Consider the following 27,639-nt stretch of genomic DNA (forward strand, 5'->3'; position numbering starts at 1 on the left):
GGGGTTGGGCCTATTTTTAGGCCTATAATTTTAGGCCTACTTTCATACCTATACCTATCTCATCCAATTTTTTAGGTATGAAATGACCAACTTTTAGGTATGAAATGGGCAATTTTTTTTTGAATGGGCAATCTTGGACCTTTTTGGTTTTAGACCTAATAAAACAACTTACATTTCTTATACATAAACAAATAAACAAATAAACAAAATTACATAAAAAAAAAATTACATTTCTATTTGCAGCTGCATCTCTCTCAAGTATAATAAATTATAAATAATCAAATACAAGCATTTAACTAAATATTACAGGCTTACAAGACACTACAGATACAAATTTAAAATACTAATGTCATGTTTAATAATACAAATACAAATTGATCAAGAATTCAACATATATCAAAGGGAAAATTGAAAATTAAGAAATGCAATGCCACTGCTAGTTTGCAATTGTCACGGCCAAAAAAGAGAATGAGAAATGCAAACACAAAATACAAAAATCAAAATAACAAATTAGAATTCCAAAGTGTCACTGTCACTACCATTCCAACAGCCACTACCATTCTCCTATTGCCACTATCAAACCCTTCAAAAATCCAAAGCCACTCTCTTATTGCCACTGCCATTACCAAAACCTCCACTGCCACTGTCACAAAGCCTACAATCACAAAGGAAACCAAATAAATTAAACCAATACAAAATTAGTTTAATAATGTGATAATTATTAAGAAATAAAAAATAAAACAAAGAGTTACTTTCATCATTGTCAAAAGCTTTCAAGTTTGGCTTTGGCATCAATCCTTTTTGTTGCCGCTGTCCATCCACTCCATAGTGCACAATCAATCCTTTTTGTTGCTGCTATTCGGATATGCTGTCACTGTTTGGCTTTGGCATAAGTCTTAGAGTGACACCAAACAGAAGCAAATGTCATAAAAGCATTCAAAAATAATATGATTGGCATATAAGAAAACAATAATTGCAGTTGCATATTACATTACCTGCATCTAAACTTTCATAACATGCCATCTCTTCTAAAAAAAATCTGTCCAAACTTGGAGAAGCATTAAGCCAATTTTGACAACATATCAAAGCCTCCACCATTTTAACAGTCAAAGAACTGCTAAGGATCAAGTATCCTGCCTCCAGTACTAAAAGCATTCTCGGAAGCCACAGTAGAGACTTGAATAGCGTATACATCCTTTGCTATCTTCTCTAACACAAGGTATTTCTCTCCATTAACCCTCCACCAATTTAGAATATCAAAATCCTTATTTAAACCAGATTTACAAGGGTCAGCTAGATACCTATCAACATCATTTTTAATGTGAAGTCCCACATCGGTTGGAAAGGAGAACGAAGCATTGCTTATAAACGTGTGGATACCTTTCCCTTGTAAACGCATTTTAACAAAATCGTGCGGGCTGGGCCCAAAACGAACAATATCCACATGCGGATGGTTTGGGCTATTACAGTTGGTATCAAAGCAAGTACCCGGATCGGTGTGCCAGCGAGGACGCTGGACCCCAAGGGAGGAGGATTGTGAAGTCCCACATCGGTTGGAAAGGGGAACGAAACATGACCTATAAGCGTGTGGATACCTTTCCCTTGTGGATGTATTTTGACAAAACCGTGCGGGCTAGACCCAAAGCGGACAATATCCACATGCGGGTGGTCTAGGCTATTACATTTGACCTCCTGACATTGGCCTTGTTCTCTCTTTTTAAATAAGCAATCCAAACCTGGTCAGCATAGTTGGTCTGTTCTAATCTACTGCTATTACTATCCAAACTAGTTCCACAAGACTCAACACCAATGGAAGATTGGCAACAATTGTCTGAACCCATTTCTTTTTCATTATACCAACCCCATTAAAGTATTTTTCAAACCACTTGTCAATTCAGTAACTATGCTTTCTTCATTGTCATAAAGCATCCTATAGCTAAATGAGACATAATCTAACTTATATCTTGGATCAAACATTGCTGCAACTAGAAGCAATTTATTGATATTTCCCATGGAACCCCAATATTTATTATACTTTTCTCTCATTTTCCTTGCCATAACACACAGCCAGTCATCCTCACTAACACACAAGACAGCCAATTGTTTTTGTATGGAAGAAACTTGATGGAAATATATGTTGGAGGTAACATGTAAAAAGGCACTAAATTTAAGAGTCACATCATAAAAGCCTTTAAGAAATTGGATAAAAACTTTAGCATCATCACAATGCTAAGCTAAAGGAGGTCCAACCTTCTTTCTACCACTATCATCCTCTCCAAAATAGGAAGCATAATGTCCATCTTCCTCCTCCATTCTCTTAAAGGCTTTTTGAAATTTCAAAGCCTACTATAATATTAAGTATGTGGAGTTCCATCTAGTTGGAACATCCAAACATACTAAAATTTTACTATCAATTTTCTCTTGACTTATACACTCTTTAAATTTTTGCAATCGAGAAGGAGAGGATCTAACATATCTCACAGTATTACAAATGCTAACAATTGAGTTATCTAATTCTTTTAAAGCCTCACACACAATCAAGTTCACAATGTGTGCACTACATCGACTATGCAAAAAATCAGCATCCAATACACAACTTTTCCAATGTACCATTTTCCTCTTAAGATATGCAATTACATTATTGTTTGCACTTGCATTATCAAAGGTTATTGTGAATACTTTTTCAATACCCCAATCATGCAGCCTCTCTTTTATGATTAGGAACCACACAAAAACTTAAAATTCTTTTATGTAACCTCCAATCATCATCAACATAATGGGCAGTCAATGATATATAACAAACATTTTGAATAAAAGTCTATGTATCAGTTATAAGATTGACTCTTTGTTGCTTTGCAACAAACATTGATCTTAAAGCCAACTTCTCATCCAAGTACATTGATAAATGTCCCTTACAATGATTCTTCTAAATGGGGGATCAAACTTAGGACATGCAACACTACAAAAGCGTCTAAACCCACGGCCTTCTACAAAAGTAAAAGGCAACTCATCCAATATTATCATTTTAGCACATGTCATCCTACATGCCTCTTTGTTGAAAACTGTAGCTACCAAATTACTACCATTACCATCAGACTTCCTATCACAATTTAAGGTCTTTTGCTTCTTTTCATCTACTTTAAAAGGATTTTTTAAACATTGCTTCAAATGGTTCCTTAGGGTACTAGTTCCACATTTCTTAGAACCACATGCATAATCGTTATGGCAGTATATGCATTCACATCTAAAATCATCAGGATCACTATCTTCTATTTTAACAAAGTGATTCCATATATCACTTGCTGACCTAGAAGGTTTTTTTTTTTTCCCCTAATGGAGGTCATGGAGGTAATGTTGATTTGGCATAAGACGATGCAGGTTTTGACAGTGGTTGTGATTAACTCTGACCTATTGGGGTTTGAGAGGAAGATGCATTAATTGATGATGGGGAATCTAGGTCCATATCAAGCATATCTAAGACACTGCTTACATGAGAGGAAACAAACAAAAAAAAAACAGCAATTACACTACAGTTTAAGGCCACAAATTCCACAATCTCAATCCAATTAAATTACAATAAATTTAACAGCAATTTCAAAAATGTGGATCCATCTGTTTCAAATACATATACCGACTGTGATGCAGTGAAATGGAAATAAAGAGAGATGATTTTAAAGCTTTGAAAAAATTACTGTCTCTTAGACTCCTATTACTCAATAATGGTTAGCAATTAGAAATTGCACTAAAAAAAATTCCTCTCACTTTTAAAAATTACTGTCTCTTAGACTTCTAGTACTCAAAAAATTCCACAATATTCAAAAACTGCACAATATTCAACAATTCCACAAAAATTACAAATTAAACAGCAATTTACAAATTTCAGAGTCACAAAAACTCTGAAATGTAAGCTAACCATTTTAAAATTGCACAATTGCAACTACAAACATGCAAATAACTTGTTTAAACAGTTCCAAATTCAACTACAATTCCATAATATTCCACAATATTCAGAAATTGCAAAATAATTCGCAATTCCACAAAAACTACAAATTAAACAACAATTTCAAAATTCAGAGTCAAAAGACTCTTAAATGAAAGCTAACCTTTTTAAAATTCAATTTTAGGAATTCAGAATCACAAAGACTCTAAAATGTAAACTAACCTGTTTAAAATTGCAATTTCAAAAATTTTGGAGTCACAAAAACTCTGAAATGCAAGCAATCTCACGATTTAAATTCAAAACTCATAAAAATAGAGTTTCAAAGACAATTCGGAGATACAATTCACAATTCAGCATTTTAAAAATATATGAACTCTCACACTAAAACTACTTTAAAACCATATGAACTGTCATAATTAAACTATTTTAGAAGCAATTCAACATTTCACAGATACAATTTAGCTCTGAAAGAAACATACTACGATACAACAGTTCACAGAGACAATTCAACCACACTTTATCCATCCACAACCACAACTAGTTAGAGTTTGAGAGAACAGAACAACTTACCGTTATCGTAGCTTTAATCACAGAGCCACACACGAGCACAACACAGCCACAACCACAAGCCACGGAGCTACCTCACCTTTGAATGACCAATTTTCTCAAAAATTAAAATCCAACATTCAATAAACATTAAACAATCAATATTGAGATTTGAGATCATCAAAGAAAAATATATAATTTTGAAATAATGATTTTATACAAATTAACTAAAAGGAAAAAAAAATTAGGGAAAATGGAAATTTGCAAAATTACCTGAGAATTAACATGGTGGTTGATGACAAGATGATGGGAATTAAGGCTGTTGATGGTCTCGCAGCCACCGGCCCACTGCAGAGTAATGGTGAGAGCTAGGGTTTTGATATAGATCTAGGGTTTCGGTCAGCCAACCTGAGAATGGATAGATTGGAGAGTGAGAAAGTGAGAGTGAGAGTAAAAAAGATAGAGAGATTGAATTTTAGAGCAAAAGATAAAGATAGAGAGAGTGAGAGGTTTGATCAAGAGGGTGAAATTGTGAGAGATTGGGAGTGAGTGAGAGAACGGAAGAAAGAGATTACCGTTGTTGGAAAGATGGTGGGGGACCAGATGAGATGCTTGTCGATAATCGCTAGTGAGTGGTGACCGAGAGTGATAGTGTTTCAAATAGTTAGGGTTCCAAAGAGCTTTTTACCCTATTTTCTTTTCCTTTTTTTCAAAGACAGAGTGAAAGAGGAGGGGGAGAGAATGAGATCAAATGAGAGAGGCCTGAGAGTGAGAGAAAGAGTGTTTTTTTTTTTTTTGGTTAAATCAAATTATTATAATATAATAATGTAATTATATATATATATATATATATATATAATAATTCAACAACCAGTTCGGTTCGGACGGTTTGAGCATATCTCACTATTTAACCAACAATCGAACCGAATCGCTTCTTCTTTCATAGCAGACAAACCGAACAGCCCAACCGATCCGATCCGTGCATGTTTGATTCGATCAAGTTTATCGGTCCGGGTCGATTTCACCAGTTATTTGCCCGCCCTTAGATTAGATAAAATATTATAAAAAGGCAATCATGCGTTCTAATTATACATGCAAAATTTATTAGTTACCATTAATTTCTAATTTGTTTTTTAAATGGTTATTTTTCATATTCAAGTACGAAGATAGCAATAATTGAGAAAAATATTTTTCTGCATTATGGGTACGGTTTCTTTAGTCGCTGCTGCTGTTACAGATATCCTTGTAATCATCACCTCCCATGGAATAAGTATGTTTCATGATTCTTTTATAGGTTTAAATAAACATTATGAAGATATTTAATGTATAAGCTTGTTTTCTCAATTTATATGTATTTTTTTAAGAATTGTTGTTTTCTTAAATTTTTTCCCCCTTTTTCTTTTTTGACACCTTTTTTTCTCAAGCTTATGTGATAATTGATTTGACTTATCTCCATAGATACAAAGGTATGGTAAGGGTAATAAATCTGCAAGCCAAGCATGGAAGATATCTTATGAAGTTATTTAAATAATATATAGTTTTTCTTTTTCTTTTCTTTTGTAGAATTGTTTATTTCAAGTTAATTTAATAATATTTTTATTTTTTTAATTTTTTCATCTAAATTTGTTAACTTCAGGATTCTTTTTTTTTCTTTTTCTTTTTTTAATGCAGCTTCCGCACAATCTATAGGTGTTTGCTATGGACAAGTTGCCAACAATTTACCACCAGAGTCTGAAGTTACAAATCTCTACCAGTCGAATGGCATTGGAAAGATAGGAATTTACAATCCAAATCATTCAGTCCTCGATGTACTCAGATTAAGCAACAGAGAACTCATAGTCGGAGTTGCTAACGAGGACCTTCAATCCATTGCCAATTGTGCGACAGATTGGGTTCAAAGAAACTTTCTGTCCTATGTTCCTGATGTTAAGTTCAAATACCTAGCGGTTGGCAATGAGATAAAGCCACGAGACGCAGAATCTACATATGTTCTACCAGCTATGCAGAACATATACAACGAACTTGTTGCTGCAAACTTACAAACCCAAATCAAGGTTTCAACAGCAATTGACCTTTCTTTGCTAGGAAGCTCATATCCACCATCATCAGGCTCATTCATTGCCACTGCAGCTCCATATATAAACCCAATCATTGGTTTCCTTGCAAACACTAATGCACCACTTCTTGCCAATGTTCATACCTATTTTCAGCTACTTGGGGGACCCAGCAAACATCAAGCTAAGCTATGCTTTGTTTACTGAACCAGGAGTGGTGGTAAGAGATGGTCAATTTGGGTACCAAAATTTGTTTGGTGCTATTGTGGATACACTTTACTATGCTGTTGAAAAAGCTGGCGGACCAAATGTGGAGATTGTTGTATCAGAGAGTGGTTGGCCATCAGAAGGTGGAGAAGCAGCTACTGTGGATAATACAAGTACTTATCTAAGAAATTTGATTGCTAATGTGGGATGTGGGACACCAAGGAAACCTGGAAAGGCTATAGAGACTTATTTGTTTGGTATGTTTGATGAAAATCAAAAGGGCCTGCAGAAAGTGAGAGGCATTTTGGTCTCTTTTCTCCAGATAAAGTGCCAAAGTATATTTTTGACTAAGATAGTTTTACTTACATGTATATCAGTTTGTAAATTGTGAGTTTATTATTATTGTTATTATTGTTGTTATTATTGTTGTTATTATTATTATTATTGTTGTTGTTGTTGTTATTGTTGTTTTGATTTAGTAACATTGATATTTAGGATTATGTGCAAATAATTAGAGGCATAAAGATTATAAAGTTTGTAATGTCTTTGATACTAAAGAAAATTCAGGAAAAACTTTCCTGTCTGATACATATTTAGGCAATAACAGTATTTTCATATATATATATATATATATATAAAAGAGACTTTTTTACTTGTTTTGTTCTTTGGTCTTCTCAGCCAACATTGCATTGTACTCTTCCCTCATGGTGTCATATTTCTCAGTGAGAGCCTTAAAAGTTTCCAGTTTCTCCTTTGGAATTTCAGTTTTCTTCTTGTCCAAACGAAGTTTCGTCCATTCAATTTGTTTCTTTAGCTCCTTAATCTTCAATGTTTTCTCTTCATGCTCTTTCTGTAACATTTCTAGTCCTGGTGGAATTTCAGCTGAATCACAAGAATATGAATATTAATCAAAATTCAAACATATGCCCATAATAAGCAACAAACGGGTAATTATCCTATTCACCCAAAAAAAAAAAAAAAAAAAAGATAATTATCCTAATTAAAATCCTTTTTTTGTAATTATTAGACAAGATTTATACAGGGTTATTATAATAAGATCACCTATTTTTATAATAATGTTTTAGTCTTAGAGGGTGTTAAGTTAAAGACCACCCTGCATTAGATTCACATGGGGAAAAAAAGAAAAAAGAAAAAAGGGATAAAATAAAATACAAGTAGATAATTTGCCCAGCAAATTCTGTAAATGAAACAGAAAGCCATGCTAGCGTAAGAAGGTACCTGATGGTGATGGGACATTCAATGAGCTGCTACTCTCCATGACTAACACAAAATTGCAAAGAGAGAGAAAAATGTTGGGTTAGTAGAGTTTGCAAAATTCCACACCACTCATTTACCTTTCTTTCCGCAATTTCCAACCCTTTAATCTCAATGCAGTCCTCAGTCCGCACAAGGAGAGAAAAAGTTACAAAACACTTTCTTTTCTTTTCTTTCTTTTTTTTTTTTTTTTTTTAATTTCATTCTATCTCTTTCATTTCCTGTATGGCTTAGCAGAATGTTGCAACTTAAACCCATATCTGATTATTAAGTTTATGAAATCCAAGAATAATCCAAGAGATTCAATGCCTTGTTTTGACTTGCAATGATTGAAAAAAGGAATCACACACTCCCTAATTTTCTGAGGACCAAAAAGAAAAACACTTCCTTATTTTCTGTGTGCATAGAATATACAATCTATGAAAATCTCACAGTTCAAAAGCTTGGCCCATAAAGTCTTAAAATATGAAACAAAAAATAAGAGAGGCTGGCCCATTTCGAGCTTGATACCAATCTGTCATGCAGTTGGAGACTGCAATTGAACAAGTCCCTAAGGACCCAACATGTCAGCTTGGCAGCTCCATTTGAGTTTTGGACATCCCAAATGATTACTCATTCACTTTTTCAAAGAAAAAGAAAGGAAAATAACAGAAGAGAAAAACCATTTCAAAAAGAATCAAATAAATGCAATCATGAATGCTATATTTCTGTTAGAAAAAATAAAAATAAAAAAAAGAGGCTTCCTTTTGGTTAAAAGCTTTTCCACTTAATTATGGTTTCTATGTTATTCCATTTTCATTATCTGTTACAGTTTTTATGGTGGATGACTGTGTTAAAACGATAGAAGCAAAATACATAATCCACAAAGAAAGCTTACCTTTTTTTTTACTTTGCTCTCCAAGTTTTGCTCTGCACTTTAATCACTCCACACTCTATTATTTTCTCTGTAATGGTCCCTGAATTGTGAGATTGTGGTTTTGATCATGAAAACCTTATATAAGCAAAAAAGGTCATGGAATGAGAAGGAAGGTGTTGTGGGCACATAACCCATTAACCTACCTGACTCAAAGCCAAAAAACCCATGATGTAGAAAATCTTCCTTTGTTGGAAACAAAATCAGAGCCATAGATTTTGGTACAGAGATTTGCTATACCATGGATGGGATACTCCCATCCCCTTCCTCACATCTGCTATAGTACCATCAATTGGGAATCAGAATATTATTTGTGTGTTTCCAGCAGATACAGATACTTTTCCTTCCCTAATAATTTTTGAAGCTGATGAGTCCCATTTTGATTTTTGTTTTCATACCCCCAAAAAGAAACAGTAAAAACCCATCATTTTAATAAAAACATGGAAACTAAAAGGTCATGCTTTTCTATGCTATTATTGGAAAGACTAATTGAGGACTCAAAGATACTCTCAGAAGAAAAATACATTTTGGAAGAGACCCATATCCACATGTATCTACTATCTACCATAATTATTGGCCCTTTTATATGTTTTTTGTCCTGACAAAGAGGAAAAAAGACGTAAACAATCAGACCCATTACTCTTCTTTGATGTTGGACAAAGTTTCCAATATACTTAGATGCTAGAGCTACTTAGAATGGACCATCAACCGAATATGGCATTGATGCATTTTCCTTTTTTTTTTTTTTTTTTTTAATTTTTTGCTAGGACCTCATGACTGATAAGTGCATTTATTTTTTTATTCAATTTGCTCAGACTCCAAAACTTTGCCAACTTGGAAACTGTTCAACTGGACCACAACTAAACATGAATTAAATTTAGTCAAAGGGTTTCATGATCACTAAGACCTAGAATAATAATACACTAACCAATTTTCTTTTACCTTTGTACCAAAACTTGGATACTCTCTGTATCTTTGTTCTCGTATCCTATTTGTCACATTGGTATCACTTTTTACTCAAGTCACTTAATTCAACTCACAGTTTTGGCCTCGCATGTACCAGTATGTTAGGTTTTGAACATGATATCTCAACACACCTGCACATGTTCCCATAGCCGTACTCATATTTTTCATCAATTACAAAGCCAAAAAAAAAAAAAAAAAAATGGTAGAAACACACACACACGCACACAAAAAGTCATGCTGCATTATGTTCGTTATTTTTGGGCATTTTATGATGGTTTTCCTTTCCGAAAAGAAATATTTTTCAGTATCTAAAATATTTTTGTAGCTGAAAGAAAGGAGCCATGATTCAACTGTTAAGACACTTTATCCATTTCCACTAAGTTGAGCTAATAATTAACCTGTACAAACTATCATGTTGGGCCATCAACAAATTGCAAAAGTGCTTTGAATAATCCTAAACTAAACCTTTCTACCTGTATTAGAATCCCTAAAGCCGAACTACTTTAAAAAATAAATAAATCAAATACAAAATAAAACACAAATTTCTGTCATCACAAGAGGACCGCCTATTACCCAAAAAAAAAAATAAAAATAAAAAGAGGACCTCCTCTCTCCAATTATATGTAATGGTGAATATGTTGAAACAAAATCTTCAATTAGAATGGCTAAAAACTGAAAACACAACCCCATTAACCGTGGAAAGATTTACTTTTATACATATGCCATGCATATATAAAGATAAGACAAACAAAGGCAAAAACACAATTACAAACACGTGAAGAGCAATATCAGATTTCTATTTTCATCATTGAATATGCTATAAGTTTCCAAGGGTTACGAAATCACATTTCCCTAGGTGTCACTGAAGGGCCATCTTAACCAGCGAATGTAAAGCTAGCTAGCTAAGCTACCAATGCCGTAAAAGCTTTAAATCCATGCCATAATAATTAAGGGCTCCCTCTTCCATGAAACAGAAGGATTCAGAAACAAACATTTCAATAAGCTGAAAGGGAAATGAGTTTGATAAGCTGATACTTTATACATATATATATATATAAATGTCAGCACCCATGTGACAAAGAGTTGGACTCTACCCTGCATGTGGGCCTCAGTAAAGTAAACAATTATGTGACGGAATAAAAAAATCTCCAAAAGTGAAAAACTTTGATCACATAATGTAATCTCCTTTCTACCCCTACTCTTTCTCTAATACTACACCCTCAGTCACCATGTATTTCTTGAGAACAAGAACACCCCATCAAAATGCAAAAATACAAGAAAGCCAGAACCCCGACTTCTCATTTCGACTTATCAGTTTTTTTTTCAGCTCCCCTCTTACAACTTCCTTCGGCTGCAGCCCAAGTGCACAAATATATATATTTATATGTACAGAAATATAGTTCTACTTCTCTGAGCAGAAACTTCAATTCTACTAACTAAAATTCACTTCACAAGGAAATGAGAAATAAAGGGAAAAAAAAAAGAAAAAAAAGTTGTGTCGTAGACAACAATGCAATAAAAGGTTCACAATCCTTGTTTCTGCTCTAGTCTGTGTGGTCCAGCACAAACACACACACACACACAAACACCTATAGAGAGGGTACAAAAGTAGAAAAGAGAGAAAACCCTACTCTCATCACAAATAATTTCATCTGTCCTTTCTTATGTATATGTATTTGCTGTTAGCAGTATGTATGGATGATACGGTCAAGACCTCTCGTTGAGATCTTCTCTATGGATCTACTACTCTTTTGATGTAGGTATATAATTCAGCTATACATCTAGAGGAGTTTCCTTCCTTGTATATGCTTCTCTACTTTCCTGCATAGATCAACATATAAAACGATCAATGCATCACCATAAGCTCCTTTTGACTATAATCCATAGTTCAGATTGTAATCACGCAATTCCAAGAGGGAAGGAAAGAAGGAGTAGGTGGGGGAAAAAAATAAGCTCTTACCCTAGCAAAGTCAATCCCTGCTGGCCAGGCTCACTGTTATTACCTACATTTTTAAAGCTTCATGCCCAGAATAAAAAATCTAAGTCAAAAATATATCTTAACTTGAATAAACTACCTACTATTCTTATGAATGAATATAAAAGGAGCACCTTGGCGTTTAGAAGAAGCATTATTGAGAGGCCATGTAGCTAGTAGAAGTGATGGGCAATGCTGAGTTGCTTTCATAAGGAAATGTGGTGCCTTCTTTTGCCTCCATTGCAGAAGTTGAGAAATCAGAAAGACGATCACCAGCAGACTTCGTAGGAGATGCAAAGAGGCTATCAGGAAGGACATGCTCCACACTGCTTTCAACACAAAAGCAGAAGTAAAGTATTGAATATTAGGAAACGCAATAGAACCCCCATATGATTAAGGGAAACTACAAAAAGCCCAAAACTACCAATGAACCACTGTACAAGTTCAATAAATTTGGACTTTACGCTGTTGGCTAATATAAGCATATTTAAATTAATCCCCTTACCTTTTATGAAGATCAAGGTCTTCAGGGTTGGTGTCCTCATCCTCTCCAGTGCTGGTGCCATTTTTGGTGACAGAAGCAGTATTCCCTTCCACCTGAAGCTGCTGCTCAGCAACTGGCGCAGTGATAGAAATGGTAGCAGAAGGGCTCTCATTGTGGCCTGCTACAAGAAGATGCACAAGCACTGTGAAGCTTACTTTTGAAGGAAGAAGGGAAAGAAAATGTTCATATCATGTGCCTACCATCAATCAGCAAACCCTCTGTGACTTCCTGCTCAATGCCATCAAATGGCAGAATATCTTGACCATTCAGAGCCTGAGATTGAGGGGGTAAAGGGGCAGGAGCACCAACAGAAAGACTGCGCTGGTGATGGTGGAGACGATCACTCTTTAAGTCTGGGAGCTGCAGATTCATCAGCCTTCGCCCTTGGAGTTCGATGGCTTGCTGCAACTCAGCTTGCTCCTCCAATTTTCTTCTCAGCAACATTTCCTGTGTATTATAGAACATTCTTCCCCCTGTAAAGACAAAAGATTTACTAAGAGAATTTTCAAACCATATTTTATTAAACAAAAAAATAAAAAAATAAAAAATAGAGAGGGCAACTTAAGCATGTACTATTCCTTTTCTTCCATTCTTTCATGAAAGAAAAAAGCAATAAGTTTGAAGAAATACCAAGATGGAGGTCATAGGGCTCTCTAGAATCAAGCCCAGAAGGGCTCATACATGGTGAAAATTCTCCCCTCTCAAGTTGCTGCTGTTGTTGATGCTGTTGTCTCCTGCATAGCATAACAAATCATACCTTAATTGTGGAAGTAGAAAAGAAACAAAACTAAAAAGCAACAAAGAGATATAGCACATACTTGTCCAGCACTTTTCCCTTCTCCTTATAGGGCTTGACAAGAACACGTGAATCACATATAAAATGAGGATTCCCTTTGGACAGAATGAACCTCACAGTTTCTGGGTGGACAAATGTGACAAATCCAAACATTCGCTTCTGCTGGTATGGAATCCTTACATCTTGCACAGGTCCAAACTTGCTGCAAAATATACAAAGGAAAGCTTCAACTTGAATTCCTCAGTTTTCACTAAAATCCAATCATCCACACACAAACAGAAAGAGCAGTAGAGAAAAAAGATACAATATGGAGATATCCACCAAAAAATATGATACCCTTCAACATTAAATAGTTGAATAATTCTAATAAATCTTCCCTATTTCTTTCTTTGAAGAAATCAAATATAAAAATAAGCGATTGTGTACATAAAAGTACTGCTGTTACGGCGGTGGTGGAGAGATCTAGGACTTCTAAACAAACTCTAGGAAGTTATGAAGCACATTAATTTCCAGGGTTCCATTGCTGAGTAAATAAAATAAAAAAATCTAAAAAGTAAATCAAAAATAGTCATCTATATCTTACCAAAAGAGAAAACAATTCTACTCTGAAATATAATTTGAGGACCAACTCATTATCATAAATTTTCTTCTTCTTTAACCATCTGTGGAAGACCTAGGTCCAGATTTTGAATAAATTGTTCATTCTTACAAGTGTTAAATAAAATGAGTCATGACTTGGGTAATGATCTTTGACTTTGTCCATGATAAACAAAAAGAAAGAAAATCATACAGCTTCAAAAAGTTAGAACCATTATTAGACAAGTGATAATTCAAACGGTTTTCATTGGCTGTTCAAGGAAAAGAAACTTATGAACACAATGATGAAAGAAGTAAAGAAGGCAACACGAACATTCGAACATTTGTCATTCAAAGCCGATGGCATCAAGCTATTACATAAACTAAAGGTACCGTGCCATTTGTAGGCCAAATTTACTAAGGATACCAACATGATCAAAACTGCAATATTTGGGGCATATACAAGCTTTTCATTGGTTTCATGAGACGAATTTACATTCTCCTTTAGCAAATAGAAATTGCTGAAGACACAAATAAGGAGTGAAATTGAGAACTTGAGTTCCTTAAAATTAAAGTCCTATATACGTTATGCTAAAGGTGACCACTCCCCCAGGGACAGGTCAACTGTCAATGCAAGTGTTCATGTATAAAAAATTGAGATTTCACAGAAACGTCAGAAAAGTATCGGTCAAAGTCTTGAACCACAAAAGCACCAACTAGGGCATATTCCACAGCATATTGCAGAATAATAGATGCATCAAAAGCAATGGAAAACGGTAGGAACTTTAATCCATATTAGTGACTCAAGAGAGACTTGATCCTAATGATAACAGACAAGACAAGTAAACAGTAAAGTTCAGTATGTTACTTGAAATATTCTGAAACATCTTCATCTTTAAAAGTGCTCTCAGCTGGGAATGTCAAGTAGATCTGTCTTGAAGCCGAGTTTGCCTTTTCTGCAGAAGCCATTGACAAAAAATCGTTTCTTTCAGGTCTGCACCGGCCAAACTTGTAAATCTCTTCCCCCATTATGAATGCAGCTGCAGCTGCCGCTCTAAAATGCAGTAAAAATACAGGCAAAGAACAAAAAGAAATCAAATAGCAAACAACCAAATCCGAACCCATAACATATCAAAAGCCAAAGTAAAAAAATAAATGGTTGATTTTGCAATACCTCTGGGGGTCATTTTGCTGTTGCAAAAGGTAATTCACATACTTATATTGTGAAGGTGAAACTCCACCGTTCATGAACTGCGAAGCTGCGGCTAATCTCTGCTGTTGGGAGGCCTTCATTCTCATAATCTCCTCATGCTGCTCAAAGCCGTCAAGCTTACTGGGAGAGCCTACAATGGCACCAGAAGCGTCTACTGAATCAGCAAACCCACCATGCACAAACTTGCAATTGCTTCCGTTCTTGCAGAACCCTCTAGCGAAGTAGAGGCAGGGCTTGTAGCCAGTTCCCAAAGCGGACTCCTCAGAACCGAAACACGCATCACTGGCCGAAAAGCTCCTCCTGTGGAAATGGGCATCTCCATTATTCAACGACTGAGCCCAATCATGACCCCCATGACCCAATTCCACCCGCGGATCGACCAAATCTTCGACCCTCGACGATGACGACGACTCATTCAAGAATGATAGGTACTCATTGAGTTGATGCTCGTCAGCGGTGTCACTACTGCCAGCACCATCACCACCATTCTTATGGTGGTTAGAAAATACTGGTAAAGGAAATGACCCAGTACGGATATTGTCATAGGAGAGTAAAGGGCTCGACTTCGGGCTAATGGGGTTGTTTGGGAACCCAGAAAGCGGCCAGGAATTTGAAGACGGAGAAGATGGGTTCCTGCCAACGTCAAAACCATTTGGGATTCTTGGGGAAGACTGTGAAAATGGGTTGCTACTGTTGCTGCAGCTGTTTGGCCTCGCTATGGGGTTAAGAGGGGAAGGAGAAGAAGGCGTGGAGGGTGTAGACGAAGTGTTTGAGCAAAGCCCTAACTGGATTTTAGCCCTGAGTATGAGTGAATGCAAAAGGGTGTCTGGTCCATAGGCCAAGCGAACCAAATCTTTCGCTGCAAGGTCTTGAATGAGAATGTAACCCATGATTTTTGAGGCATTTTCTGGGTCCAAATTCTTGATCTTCGTGAAGATGAGTCTAGTAACTTCATAAGAATCCATGGCTGCTTTCCTCTTTTTTCTCTTGGTTTTTGCTGCTCTCCCTTGAAGAGGGAAAGTCCACAAAGAGATTTCTCGAGGGTTTTTTTTTTTTTTTTTCACTTTGTTGCCCAGCAAAAACTAACAGTTCGTGAATAGAAGAAGAAGAAGAAGAAGAAGAAGAAGAAAAAAGAAAAAAAAAAAAAAAAGAAAAAAAAAAAACAGTAGGAGTAGTAGGGTTTGAAGTGTAACAAGCGGGCTTGTTTGGTAGAGTAGAAAGTCTCACTCTCTCTATCTATCTTCGTCTTCTCTCTCTGTAATCTCTCTTTTGAGGGAGAGTGGTAGATTTCAGATCTACTTCATGGGGGTAATTGTCAACACCATGGAGCACACATGTGTTCCTATGCGGCATAGAGTCACATATCTATTTTTTAGATTATATGATAATTTTATACTGTATAATATATAACATACTCATTATATGACTTCTCAATATTTTTTTTTTTTTTTCTATCCAAAAAAAATATTTTTTTTTTCTTTTTTGCTTTTTTTTTTTTTTTCCTTATAAGATGAAGGAAACCCTAATTCAAAATGGTCCCACCAACCAACTTCGTTAATTTTTACAGTTTTAGAATTTTTTTTTTTTTTTTTTTGCTAATACAGTTTTAGAAAGTTTTAGACTTAGAAAAATAATAATAATAATAATGTCCTTTGTAATTTGAAAATTTTAAGCCCACTTTCACAAAAGATTAATTTTTATAATAACTGCAAAAATAATAGTTTTTTAAAAAGTGGGCTTAAATTTTCCAAATTATAAAAGTCCAATGCTCAATTAATTAGAATACAATCTAAAATCCAGAACATTTGGATGAAAATCTCCTTCCCAACTTGTGCTGAAAAAAAAATAATAATAATAAGTTTGTTCACAAACATTTAGAATCATAAAGAAACAGATGGAAATACAATTAAAATACAAAAGTCTATATATCAGCCAGGAACATATATTCTTAGACAAATTTTTAATCCTGTTAATAAGAGACTATAATATAGGGTTAATATGTAATTTTAAATTACTAGATTGAAAATCTCTAAGTTGTGAGAAGGATATTAGTATCACACTACAAGTAGAAGAATGGAAAATACAAAAATCGTACAAAAATTCTGGCTTAAAAAAAAAAAAAAAGTTCCAAAATCTACACGCAAAGTATAGTCAATGAACTGAGTTAGTATGAAATCTAAAGATTTGACTACATTTCAGTGTCATATTTCATGCAACCACCCTATATTTAATTGATGTCCCTTTGTCCCTTGCTTTAAATTGCCAATCATCCCCCCATAGTCAATTTTTTCTTCATTAGTTATTATCATTGAACAGCTTTTTTTTTTTTTTTTTTTTGTCATTTTTCTCTACTCTACTACTTCATTTGGTTATATATTAGTCAATTTTTATGACTTTGTGCCTGTTGGTTTTTTATTTCGTCTCTAAAATTTATATTGAAATAAAATTCATTCTGCTACACTAAAATATTAATGTGATTAATTTTTTTTAGTATAATTAATTATTGATGTATTCATACACACACATATATATAGGAATTCTTATATCAAAAACTTTTTGACTCTTTTGGATTTTGTTTTAAAGATTGAAACTTGAAGATGAACGGGTAATTAACTCAAATAAAAAGCTTATTTTAGGTTTTTAGGATTTTAATTATTTTTTCATGAATAATGTTAAAGGTGTTAATTAATCTATCAAAATATTTATCAAATGATAAATGTTATTATATTATTCACTCAATTTTTTATATTTATCCTTTGAAACAGTTTATTTATCTATATTTAAAGTATATTAAAATTGTAATTAATAAAATAAAAATATGATAACTTACCACATCATCTTGATACATATTTTTCATAGACTATTTTTATATAAATATTTGTATAAGTTAGTTGGTATCTTTCACGTTACTTTTATTATATGAAACTCATATAGTTAACATATACAATTTTAAATATCAATTTTTATAATAATACATTTTTACCGATAAAATATTTATCATTAGTAGTGATGATCAATAATGAAATATTTAAAGCAAAAATTTTATTATTTATCATTAGTGATAATCAATAATGAAATATTTAAAATAAAAATTTTATTATTTATCATTAGTAGTGATGATCAATAACAAGGTATTTTTATAATTATGTTATCAAATATTTAATTCAAATATTCATAGCACCTTTTTAGTTGATAACAAAATAATTGTTTATTTTTTAATAAAAACGTTTTTTTTTAAATAATAAAACTTTATCTTTATCAAGGCCTTTTAAAGTACTTCAATGATAAATGAAGAATAATGAATCTATATAAAGAGCTCTTGATTTATAAGATAGAAACATTGACCTAAACAATTTTCAGTTATCTAGAACCAAGCAAATGCAAATTTGAATTCAAATTTTGCTCTAGTAGTTTGGACGGATTACTAGGGTAGGTTGGATGGAATATATTCTTTATTAGAATATTTACCAAATCAATATTAAATATAATAAAGGCACCTTATCATCTATATAAAAATGTCAAAATTCCATAGAAAATTAAATAGCTAAATTCATCTGTATCACCTTCATTTTCACTTATCAATTTTGATCAAGCATATACAATTCAATAATTTTAAAGTTATGAAAACATTATCAAATTAAAAAAAAAAAAGAAAAAAAAGTGATAGGTGCTAAATGAAAATTCATTAAACAAAAAAACTTTTGTAATTAATTACAAATATCTACATGACATATAAACCAAAAAAAGTACAAACAAGAAAAGAAAAAAGTGTCAATCGTACGAGTTTGAATCATGAAATTAGTTGATTAATGTCCTCCTGGAATATGTAAGCAAAAACATGCGATAATACAACTGAACCAACATTATTAACAACATGTGATAATACAACTGAACCAACATTATTAACAACACAAATCATCTAATAATCGCAATGCAATCATTTTGTTTTCCATTAATTTGGACCAATTTTGTGCAATGTGTATTAAGAAATAACAATTTTAGAAATTCATCTTCAACTAATTAAATAAGAATTAGTCTCTCTCAACCAAACTAATCCCCTTTTTATCCTTGTCCGTTGCTGGTTGTTATCTGGTGCACAAACTGTGATCTACTTTCTTTCGCATCTCAGAGCAGTTAAATAAGTCCATACTCCATATATAAAAATCAAATCAAATCGAAATGTAAAATATGAATTTTCAAAATAAAAAAATAGAAGATAAAAAAGAAGAAGAAGAAGAGTATAAAAAGTGAATATACAGTGAGGGACCTGTTCTGAACCTCCATTTTCATATTCTTTTCAGTCCAATCCCCAAAGAAAATAGTGGGGTTTGGGAGGATTTCTTTTTCTTATCCACTTGATGATGATCACTTTTTACACGTCAGAAGAAGTTGAAAATGTGAATTCAGAGGAATCTTACAAAGAGCATTGAATTAAAAATGATTTGAGAGGATGCAAAAGTTTATTAGAATGGAGCAGTAGTGTCAGTAAAACAGTTATAAATATTCTTAACTTTATTTTTTGTTTTTTTATTTTTTAACAGTGTATGTGTGTGTGTGTTTGTGTACAGAGCCACGGAGACCAGAGAGAGCGTGATTGCTTTTTAGCTTGTAAATAATAATAGCATGCACGTTCTCTTCTTCTTCAATGTACCTTAATAATCTCTCTTTCCCTCACAACCTACATATTGCCCTAATCATCATCTCTGTGTCTTTCATGGGTTTTGTAAGCTCCTTCTCTCAACTCTCCCAAAATCTACACCTTCCCAATGATTTTTTCATCAATATCATCAAACATTACATGCTCATATTTTTCAGTTTTTTTTTTTTTTGGGGTTAATTTTTCCACTATTTTCCTCCGAAATTTTATTTTGAATTTTTATCTATATATATGTATACAGATTTTATGTCAAATATTGTTAGAGGACTAAAAAGTCAAAACTATGAAGTAATTAAGATATTTTATAATCTGTAATTAGCTAAAATTAATTAACCTGATCAGTAGTTCATAAAGTGTGTCATATTTGGGTCCACGTAATAACTATAATAGATATCAGAAGTTTGGACCCCATGCATGCTTAAAGTATGTTATTTACATAAAAATCCCATTTAATGCATTATTTCAAAGAATAATGCATGTGCATGATTACTTCAGGTGGGCAAAAATACGACTATGACATCTAGCAAGCTTTTTATAGATAAAAAAGAAGAAAAAAAAGCAAATGAAAATTTTCCAATGATTAGGTTACACAGTAAAATGTAGTCTGTTATTTTTCTTTTTAGTCTTATAACCCCTCTTTATTTTCCAGCTACCTCTTACCTTATTTTCAAATTCAGAATGATTATATCTTGCCAAGAATAATTTGTATGATAATTTTTTGATGATAAGACAAAAGTACTATTTATAATATCTAAAAGGGTTTTAATTAATTAGAATAAAAAACCTAATTGAACCATTTATATCTTGTTCAAATTGATTATGTTGGAATTAATATTTTGTTATTAGAAACAAAGAAGAAATTAAATAGCAAAATCAATTTGTAAAATAATATTTGTATTTAAATCAAAATCATACTATTTCGAGTCATATATTTTAGAAATTAGAAATTAATTAACATAGTACATAAAAATTTTAAAATTCAAAGTTGCATACACTTTATTCCGTTGGATTAGATATCATGCATTGTTGTCGTTGCTAGGAGCTCCTTTGATTGTTTAATTGTTTTTTTGGAAAAAGGAGCTCTCCTTTATTGTTCCACCACTTTGTGAAGCAAATATTAGCTGCATTTACGTTTATTATCATCTAAAAACCGAAGTCACCAAATATAGTTCCCTTACCCTAAATGTTTATATCATATTGATTTTGTTTTGTCAATCATATTATGGCTTATAAAATCAATTAAGAAGATAATTTATTATTTAGCCATAAAAATTAAGCAAGTCATTTATCTTTTTATTTCTTTTATTCATTTATTCGCACATTCATTTAGAAATAGGCCTAGTGCATATTACAATTTAGTAGAAATTAACAACCATCTATATAACCTCCTTGTGTTTGGCCCTATTTCCATTAAAGCTAGGGTTTAAGTGGGCACATGCTTTCCAATTTTACATAGATGGAAAACTAACAGTTAATAATTAATTAACAAGTTTGATTATTTCAGGTTATGTTTTCTTTCCCTTCCTTTTTTTTTTTTTTTTTCCTGAAAAATTAAAAGGGTGTACCAATGAAAGACGAATGTCAATATTCATGGGGTTCAAGCTAGTTATAAAATCCTAACACTTAGGAAAGGAGACAAATTAATTATTTATGCTCCAATTTTTTGTTCACATGTATAGTATTTATTTTTCCATTTTTATACATTTAACAACATGGAGGCTGAGATCGCAGCCGAGCTGGCCTAGACACCACTTCTACTTCTTGCCTGCCTAAGTTCGAGTGGCAATGCGGCAATGTCGCAAAACTATCCCAAAAAAAAAGTTGGTCCATATGGAAATTCAAGAAGTTCAAGAGTAATGATATTCTATATGGTAAAACATATTATTTACATAAGCCACCTCATTTAAATATAATATGGCTGTTTTTAAATAAATCAACTTTAATTGTTTTTAACTTTAATTGATGATTTATTTTTTTATATAGCAATTATTATTAATGATATGATTTACCACATAGGATATCTTATTATACTAAATTCCTGTATATAAACACATTCATAATATAAATTAAGAATGTTCAATATATCATATGATTTTGCATGTTGCAAAACATAATAAAAGTAAAGTAGTCATGTATAAATGAGTGCTAAATCTTGTGATACACCAATAAAAAGGTGGACTTCAATTAATCGGATTTACTTTGGAATATATTGCCCACGTCCAAATTTTTGAATATGATATGGTTCATTTTTTTTATTTTTTATTTTTTATAAGGATATGGTTCAATATTGATTGAATTAAAGCGTGCCATCTATTATATGGTTGATTTATTTCAGGAAATGTATATATATATATATATATATATATATATATATTTTTATGTTGTATAGTTGAGTTCGACATCATAATCATATTGGCTCATAAATGTATACGTCTAAATCAAATTAATAACTTTTTTTGGGGCAAAAAATCAAATTAATAAATTTATCCTAATAAACCCAACTACCTTATAATAATTATTGTATTGTGGAGGCCAACAATGTTTTACTATTTCCAGTATAAAGCCCCATCCAACTCTTCCTTTGTATAATTTTTAATTAAAAATTTACAGTCTTTAATTGAAAGGCCATTGATACACTGTTTTAAGACAGATTCTTTAAATTCTATTCAACATGCACATTTGTTATTAAAATAAATAAATAAATAAATAAATAAACAAACCCGGCTTCAATTGCATATAATTTATGGTATATTTCACCACAATTACATATAAACCTGCATACGCCTCAGTAAAAATAAAATTATTATATATATGTCTCCTTTGTCCATCACTCTTTTTACTGCTTAAATTAATTCCATATGTTTGTTTGTGGGGAAGGAAAGTGCAAGGAGTTGGATGCAAGCAGCATGTAGAATGATTTAAAAGACCATGCCAAAACATAAAAAGCCCCAACACCCAAAAAAACAAAATTTTCCAGGAAAATAAAAGAGAAAATATATTTAAAACCAGAAAAGGGTTAAAGACTGAAAGAGAAAGGAGTGCATGGTAGACAGATACGATTCATATTTGATGTCAGAACCCATGTGACAATGTGACCCTTATTGTTTCATGTCCACCTAAAAGCAACCACAAAATGAGACAAAAAAGTCCCTTAAAGTTAGCCTTTAATCACATGAAACAAACCATCTTTTCTTTTCTGATTTTTACCCACTTTTCTTTCCTTTCCTTTCTTTTTTTTTTTTTTTTTAATTTCAATTTTAAATTTTAAATTATTTATTTTTTAATTTTCCCTCACCCTAGCCAAAATTTTCTTTCTTCTCCGCCCATTACATATTCTAATGGAAAACATGCTGCAATAAAAACGTGGCAACCAGAATGTATGGTCACAAAACGCACACAAAGACACAGCTTTTGCCCAGTGCCCCCTACTTACTATACATCAATATATCCCCAACTCCTTTTCCTTTCCAGGGCTCTATATCACAATGGTAGTTATCCTTCTGCTATACTTTTAAACTTTTCTTGGCTCTATTTTACAACATTGGTCAATTTTCCTCCTGTATTTCTCACGGTTAAAGATTTTTTACCACACATAAACAGATGGTAAAAGAAGAGAAGAAAATGAGATAAGTTACAGTAGAACTTATAAGGAGTTTAACTAGTACTATATATATATATATATATATAACCTTTGTTCTGCTACCTACTTGCTGTGGTCCAGCATACACCTATCTTGAGTTGGTACAAATTGCAGAAAGTCCCCAGACTCATCAGAGACCAGTTCATCGGTTCTTTGATCATGTATACAACTATTATGTATTCTCACTGCTGTAAGTGGTATATATATATATATATATATATAAGGTGATTTTATGCAGGGATCTTGCCTCTAGCTAGATTTTTCTTTCATATGGGTGTGGCTTTAATTGGCTGTACAGCTTGAGGATTCTATTTTTCTCTTTGTACTCAGATCTTCTTATCAGTTTCTTTTGCTTTTTCTGCACAGAAAAGCATTCGCATACTGAACTTCAGTAAGAAAACAATCAAATTAAATTCTTGATGACAATGTTTTTAATTAAGATTTAAAAAACTGATAAACCTCACCCTAACAAAGTAACTAGTAACCCCATTGCTGTCCATCTATAACTCTTTTATCAATTACATTCGAGGGGTTCCATGCCCACAAGAAAACCTGAAAAATTTCAGCGACTTTCCAAAGTCTGTAAGGTGTTCATCTAAGAGAGAGTTTACATCTATATATATACATATGTATGTATACAGCAAAGATAGAGTTAGCAAAGATAAAGCAATGACACAGTACCTGGGCATTTGGAGAAAGCAGATTTTGGGGAAGCTATAATGAGGTTAGACGAATCAATGGCACCTGTGGTACCGCTTTCATTCGCCTCTACAGATACAGTGGAGAAGATAGCAGTGCTTTGCTCACCAGCTGATTTCTTAGGAGAAGCAAAGAGGCTATCAGGGAGGATATTCTCTATGCTGCAAAGATTAAAAGACATATATATATATATATATAATTAGCTAATTGAGTAAACAAATATAGTGAACAAAAAAGAGACTTTTGTAACACAATCAGTTCATATATATACCTTTCAAGAATGTCACTTTCTTCATCAACTTTGGACTTTCCTTTGTTGAAATTGCAAGCTAGACTTGCCCCCTGCTGCACTTGTTCAGCGTCTAAAACAGCAGTTGAGGAAATGGTCACAGCTTGTGGATCCTCTGCAATAAAACAATGAAAGTTAGAAGCATATATACCATTAGACTTCATTGATCTTTGCTAAGGCAGATCAAATATTAAATTATATAGTACTAGTTGACTACTAGATCAGTCAACCTTGCTTCACTTCTTGCTGGGTGACACTGGGTGGAAAAATGAAGGTTTCGCTACCATTGGGAGCCTTATTAGAGAAAACTGGTGATGGAATAGAAGACTCGGAGGATAGACCATGATGGTATTGATGATGATGTAGACAATAATGGTGATGGTCTTTGAGGTCTTGGAGTTGCAGATTCATCAATTTTCTCCCTTGCAGTTCAATGGCTCGCTGCAAATTAGCCCTTTCCTCTAATTTTTTTGCAAGTAACATCTCTTGGGTATTGCAAAACATTCTCTCTGCTATTAATTGAATTGGTTAATATATCAAAATCCAAGTTCAATGCATTCCAAGGAAGTTTGCTTTTGTTTCCTATTTAGTTTGCTTTTGTTTCCTATTTCCTAATTACCTTGACAATCAAGCCCAGTTGGGCTTGAACACAATGCATAGTCTCCCCTATCCAAGTACTGATTATTTTGCTTCCTGAAATTTTGAAATTCATAGCGAACATTTAATCAAAAATCAATATAGCAGGCGTTGTTGATAACCATTTTTTGAAATATAAGAAGAGCAATAAGAGTTTTGATGATGAATTTGTTCATTCATACTTATCTGGTACTTTTCCTTTCTCTTTGTAAGGCTTAACGAGCACCCGAGAATCACACACAAAATGTGGGTTCCCTTTGGCTAAAATCAGCTTCACAGTCTCAGGATACACAAACGTAACAAAACCAAACATCCTCTTTTGCTGGTATGGAATTCTCACATCTTTTACTGGTCCATAATTGCTTAAAAAACAAAAAATGAAAAAAAAAAAAAAATGAAAAAAAAACAGCAAAACAAATCTATAATAAAATGAAATATAGTTTTCTTCACAGGTCCCTAATTCAGTGAAGTTAAAATATTACCTGAAGTAATTAGAAACATCTTCTTCTCTAAACGTACTATCAGCTGGAAATGTCAAGTAGATCTGTCTTGAACCCGGATTATTTAAATTTCCACTCAAATTCATGCCCGAAAAGTCATTCTTCATCAATGCAGCTGCTGCTAATCTGCTTAACAAGCTCACAAATATTCAAACACATTCCAAAAACCAAAAACTCAATATTCAACGTTTATATATATATATATATATATATATACATTGCACACAATCATAAAGTTTATACCTTTGGGCCTCAATTTGCTGTTGCATAAGTGCTAAATCCATGCAATTGTTGTAAGGGATCAAGGAAGTGCCTGCCATGAACTGTGAAGCCGAGGCAAGTTTCTGTTGTTGCTGAGCAGCAATTTGAAATCTCAGTAACTCTTGGCACCGTTCAAATTCACTGAGACTAATGCCATTCGGCGAACCAACAATGGAAGAAGTTTCATCACCACCGACCGAATAGTAATCTCCATGAAGGAAACGACAACTACCTCCATTTTTGCAGAACCCTCTTGCGAAATACGAACACGGTTTCCAACCACACCCAGAATTCACATCCTCGGACCCATAAGGCATACCGGGAATCGAGTAGCTCTGCTTCTGCAAATCGAGCGGCCTTGAAGTGGTGAATAAACCATCGTGTTTTGTTTCACCGAGGAAAGGAAGATTATGATCCTGAAGTTGGTAATCTTCAATAGTGGATGAAAGGGAAGACACAGAGACGTTGCTCCTATTAACAACATTAGCATAAGAAAGCAAAGGGGCTACAGAACTTGGAGTAGTGGCGGTGGAATTGGAAAAACCAGGTGATAAAGGCCAAGCACTTGAAGAAGGTGAAGATGGGTTGGTTAATTCATAGCCATTGTTTGAGATTCTCAAGGAAGCGGTGGATAAAGACAAAGGGTTTGGCTGCCTTGGGATGGGGTTGAAAGGTAGTGAAGCAGAAGATGTTGAAGTTGTTAATGTTAATGATGATGGAGAATTTGTGGGCAAGAGTCCCAATTGGGATTTGGCTTTGAGAATGAGATTTTGAAGAATGGTCTCCGGCCCATACGCTAAACGAATCATTTCCTTCTCACCATGGTCTTGTATCAAAAGGTAACCCATGATTTTTGAAGCATTTTCTGGTTCACAACTTTGAATCTTTGCGAAAACTATCTTGGTTGCTTCATAGGAATCCATGGGAGTGAAAAACTAAGAAAGAAAAAAAAAAAAGAAAAAAAAATCTTCAGAAAGTATAGAGAGTGGACTTTGCTCTGAAAAAGAGGGAGGAAAACGATGGGAAATATTGGTTTTTTTTAGTATAATGATAGTGAAGCTACAGCTATAGCCCTATGGAAGAGTGATGTAATGTAATGTATACAAGGTGATAAGCGACTTGTTTAATCTTTTCTCATCCTACCCCATGAAATCAAAGACCAAAGCTTTCATTTTGAAGATGATGGATGAGAATAGAAAAAGCAGAACTTAGAAGAGAGAGAGAGAGGTTTAAATCCCAGAACCACAACTTTTGGTGACAGTGGAAAAACCTTTAGCAGCCTTGGGAGAGGAATAAAACCTGAGTCTCAGTTTTTTACTTTCTGTTCTGATTTTTTTAATTTTATTTTAAAATAATCTGTTTTTTTGGGTGTTTTTTGTCATTACAGAACTGGACAAAACACGGCTAAGTGGAGGAGTGGATTCAGATCTGTTTAAAAAACTTGAAAAAGGAAATAGTAAACACTACCACTTTGCTTTTGCTCATGTCAGTCTCTCTGGGCAGAAGGAAGAAGGTGAGGAAACCATCAAAAACAAGTTTGCGGAAAAACTTGTATGCTAACTCAAAAGAAAATGGACTTTTCTTTTTTCTGTTACATTGTTTTGTTTATTTGCTAATTCATCAGCTTCAGCCTCCAATCTGCTATATTCTTCTTCTAGTTTATTATTATTATTATTATTATTATTATTTTTCTGAACTCTTTTTTAGTTTAATATTTGTTTACTGATAGTTCTCAGAAACTTGATAGAAACCACTAAAGTTTTAATGAAAAATTTATAAATCACACCCTGATAAGCTTGAATAGTTTACACATGATTTTTCCTGAAGTTTTAAAGAAAATCAGAAGGAAAATAAATGCATTCCCAAACTCATTTACATTGTGAGAGCAAATTGATAGCTGTTTAATACAGTTTAAATACAAACCATGGAAATAAAGAAGATCAACCGCAAAT

At 33.2% G+C, this 27,639-nt stretch overlaps 2 protein-coding genes, 1 long non-coding RNA gene and 1 pseudogene across 12 annotated transcripts; 1 reads left to right on the top strand and 3 right to left on the bottom strand.

The window, feature by feature from the left end:
• Positions 1 to 248: 248 nt before the first annotated feature.
• Positions 249 to 5,053, bottom strand: LOC125421133 (uncharacterized). 2 transcript variants are annotated; one of them, XR_009634421.1, is made up of 4 exons: positions 4,760 to 5,053; positions 996 to 4,586; positions 753 to 895; positions 249 to 655 (listed from the first exon to the last, which is right to left on the bottom strand). It is a non-coding gene; the product is annotated as an uncharacterized LOC125421133 (long non-coding RNA). The 2 variants fall into 2 exon arrangements; XR_009634422.1 differs by having other exon boundaries at positions 4,511 to 4,586; positions 4,760 to 5,044.
• Positions 5,054 to 5,686: 633 nt separating this feature from the next.
• On the top strand, positions 5,687 to 7,738 carry LOC107412437 (glucan endo-1,3-beta-glucosidase-like; annotated as a pseudogene).
• Positions 7,272 to 16,343, bottom strand: LOC107412439 (zinc finger CCCH domain-containing protein 55). 7 transcript variants are annotated; one of them, XM_060812016.1, is made up of 13 exons: positions 14,967 to 16,343; positions 14,661 to 14,846; positions 13,239 to 13,418; positions 13,051 to 13,154; positions 12,621 to 12,893; positions 12,382 to 12,541; positions 12,011 to 12,202; positions 11,862 to 11,918; positions 9,878 to 11,722; positions 9,082 to 9,533; positions 8,900 to 8,978; positions 7,987 to 8,028; positions 7,272 to 7,629 (listed from the first exon to the last, which is right to left on the bottom strand). In XM_060812016.1, exons 1-7 carry the CDS (start codon positions 15,968 to 15,970, stop codon positions 12,031 to 12,033), a joined length of 2,079 nt encoding a protein of 692 aa, XP_060667999.1. In that variant the 5' UTR covers positions 15,971 to 16,343; the 3' UTR covers positions 7,272 to 7,629; positions 7,987 to 8,028; positions 8,900 to 8,978; positions 9,082 to 9,533; positions 9,878 to 11,722; positions 11,862 to 11,918; positions 12,011 to 12,030. The 7 variants fall into 7 exon arrangements, with proteins under 7 accessions (XP_060667999.1, XP_060668003.1, XP_060668002.1 ...); XM_060812020.1 differs by having other exon boundaries at positions 9,082 to 11,722; positions 12,382 to 12,538; XM_060812019.1 differs by having other exon boundaries at positions 7,272 to 7,614; positions 8,900 to 8,966; positions 9,082 to 11,722.
• Positions 16,344 to 23,766: 7,423 nt separating this feature from the next.
• Positions 23,767 to 27,234, bottom strand: LOC107412456 (zinc finger CCCH domain-containing protein 22). Of its 3 annotated transcripts, none has more exons than XM_048469313.2 (8): positions 25,670 to 27,230; positions 25,409 to 25,552; positions 25,109 to 25,288; positions 24,910 to 24,983; positions 24,521 to 24,802; positions 24,273 to 24,405; positions 23,984 to 24,162; positions 23,767 to 23,854 (listed from the first exon to the last, which is right to left on the bottom strand). In XM_048469313.2, exons 1-8 carry the CDS (start codon positions 26,608 to 26,610, stop codon positions 23,817 to 23,819), a joined length of 1,971 nt encoding a protein of 656 aa, XP_048325270.2. In that variant the 5' UTR covers positions 26,611 to 27,230; the 3' UTR covers positions 23,767 to 23,816. The 3 variants fall into 3 exon arrangements, with proteins under 3 accessions (XP_048325270.2, XP_048325271.2, XP_048325272.2); XM_048469314.2 differs by having other exon boundaries at positions 24,521 to 24,799; positions 25,670 to 27,223; XM_048469315.2 differs by lacking the exon at positions 24,521 to 24,802 and having other exon boundaries at positions 25,670 to 27,234.
• Positions 27,235 to 27,639: the final 405 nt, after the last annotated feature.

The sequence above is a fragment of the Ziziphus jujuba genome, chromosome 10 (assembly GCF_031755915.1).
Source record: "Ziziphus jujuba cultivar Dongzao chromosome 10, ASM3175591v1".
NCBI classification, from domain to species: Eukaryota; Viridiplantae; Streptophyta; class Magnoliopsida; order Rosales; family Rhamnaceae; genus Ziziphus; species Ziziphus jujuba.